This window comes from Poecilia reticulata, linkage group LG12 (genome assembly GCF_000633615.1).
Source record: "Poecilia reticulata strain Guanapo linkage group LG12, Guppy_female_1.0+MT, whole genome shotgun sequence".
Lineage (NCBI taxonomy): Eukaryota > Metazoa > Chordata > Actinopteri > Cyprinodontiformes > Poeciliidae > Poecilia > Poecilia reticulata.
In genome coordinates this window covers 26,168,005-26,169,219 of record NC_024342.1, presented here as the reverse complement: position 1 = coordinate 26,169,219, position 1,215 = coordinate 26,168,005, and the positions used below count along the sequence as shown (strand labels likewise).

General features: G+C 49.9%; 1 protein-coding gene across 1 annotated transcript in view; it reads left to right on the top strand.

The window, feature by feature from the left end:
• Positions 1-1,215, top strand: part of thnsl2 (threonine synthase-like 2) — a 13,562-nt gene that overhangs the window by 4,847 nt on the left and 7,500 nt on the right. Inside the window, exons 3-4 of the mRNA XM_008424858.2 lie at positions 790-984; positions 1,053-1,205. Coding sequence (XP_008423080.1) covers positions 790-984; positions 1,053-1,205 — 348 coding nt within the window. The remainder of the gene's footprint in view (positions 1-789; positions 985-1,052; positions 1,206-1,215) is intronic.

The following is a 1,215-nucleotide window of genomic DNA, read 5'->3' as shown; positions in this document are numbered from 1 at the left end:
CAGCAGCACAAACACAGCAGCACCAAACCAGCAGCACAAACACAGCAGAACCAACACGGCAGCACCAAACCAGCAGCACAAACACAGCAGCACCAAACCAGCAGCACAAACACAGCAGCACCAACACCAAACCAGCAGCACAAACACAGCAGCACCAACACAGCAGCACARACACAGCAGCACCAACACAGCAGCACAGACACAGCAGCACCAACACAGCAGCACCAACACAGCAGCACAGACACAGCAGCACCTCTCAGGTTATATTTTTTTTTAAATTTTATTATTTTGGGCGAAACTTGTTTAATTTTCTATTTTAACATTTTATTTAAAGTATTTTATAAGTAAATTCTGTTCCAGGTTTTAACCAAATAATTAAAATGATAAAATCACATAAAGTCACTGATGTGACTGAGGAGAGAAAAGCTTCACTAAAAATATAGATTTATTTACCAGAATCAATAACTTTGTCACATGTTTCCGTGTAACGGCGCCCCCTGCTGGATGCTTCTGTGTAACGGCGCCCCCTGCTGGATGCTTCTGTGTAACGGCGCCCCCTGCTGGATGCTTCCGTGTAACGGCGCCCCCTGCTGGATGCTTCCGTGGTTTAAATCTGGTTTTATCCGGAATCTTAAAGATAAACGTGTAAAGTTTCTATTCCTGAAGAGTTTTGTAGATTTTCCATCAGTTTGTTGAGAATAGAAACGAGTTAAAGAGGAAACTGAACTGAACTGAACTGAACTGAACTGGTTCGGTCAGGATGAATGAATCGGCTCCTTCTGCCTGCAGCCCTCGTAGCTGAAGCCCTCTCTGGGTTCTCGGTTCCCGACTCGGTCCGGATCGCCCGGCTGAAGGACGGCTTGTCGGTTCTGGAACTTTTCCATGGAGAAACTTTGGCGTTCAAAGATCTGGCCATGAGCTGCACCGTCCACTTCCTGAACTACTTCCTGCGGAGAGACGGCAGCCGAGCCGTCGTCCTGGTTGGTAAGAGACGTCCCTGACCTCTGACCCGGTTCTGTGATCGTGACCTCTGACCCCGGTTCTGCTCTCAGGAACTTCAGGAGACACCGGCGGTTCTGCCGTCCGCAGCGCCCGCTCTCTGCCGGGTCTGGATGTTCTGGTGGTTTTCCCTCGGGGCCGGATCACGGCGGTCCAGGAGAAACACATGACGTCCTGCCTGGAGGACAACGTCCACGTGTTCGCAGGTAGGGCCGC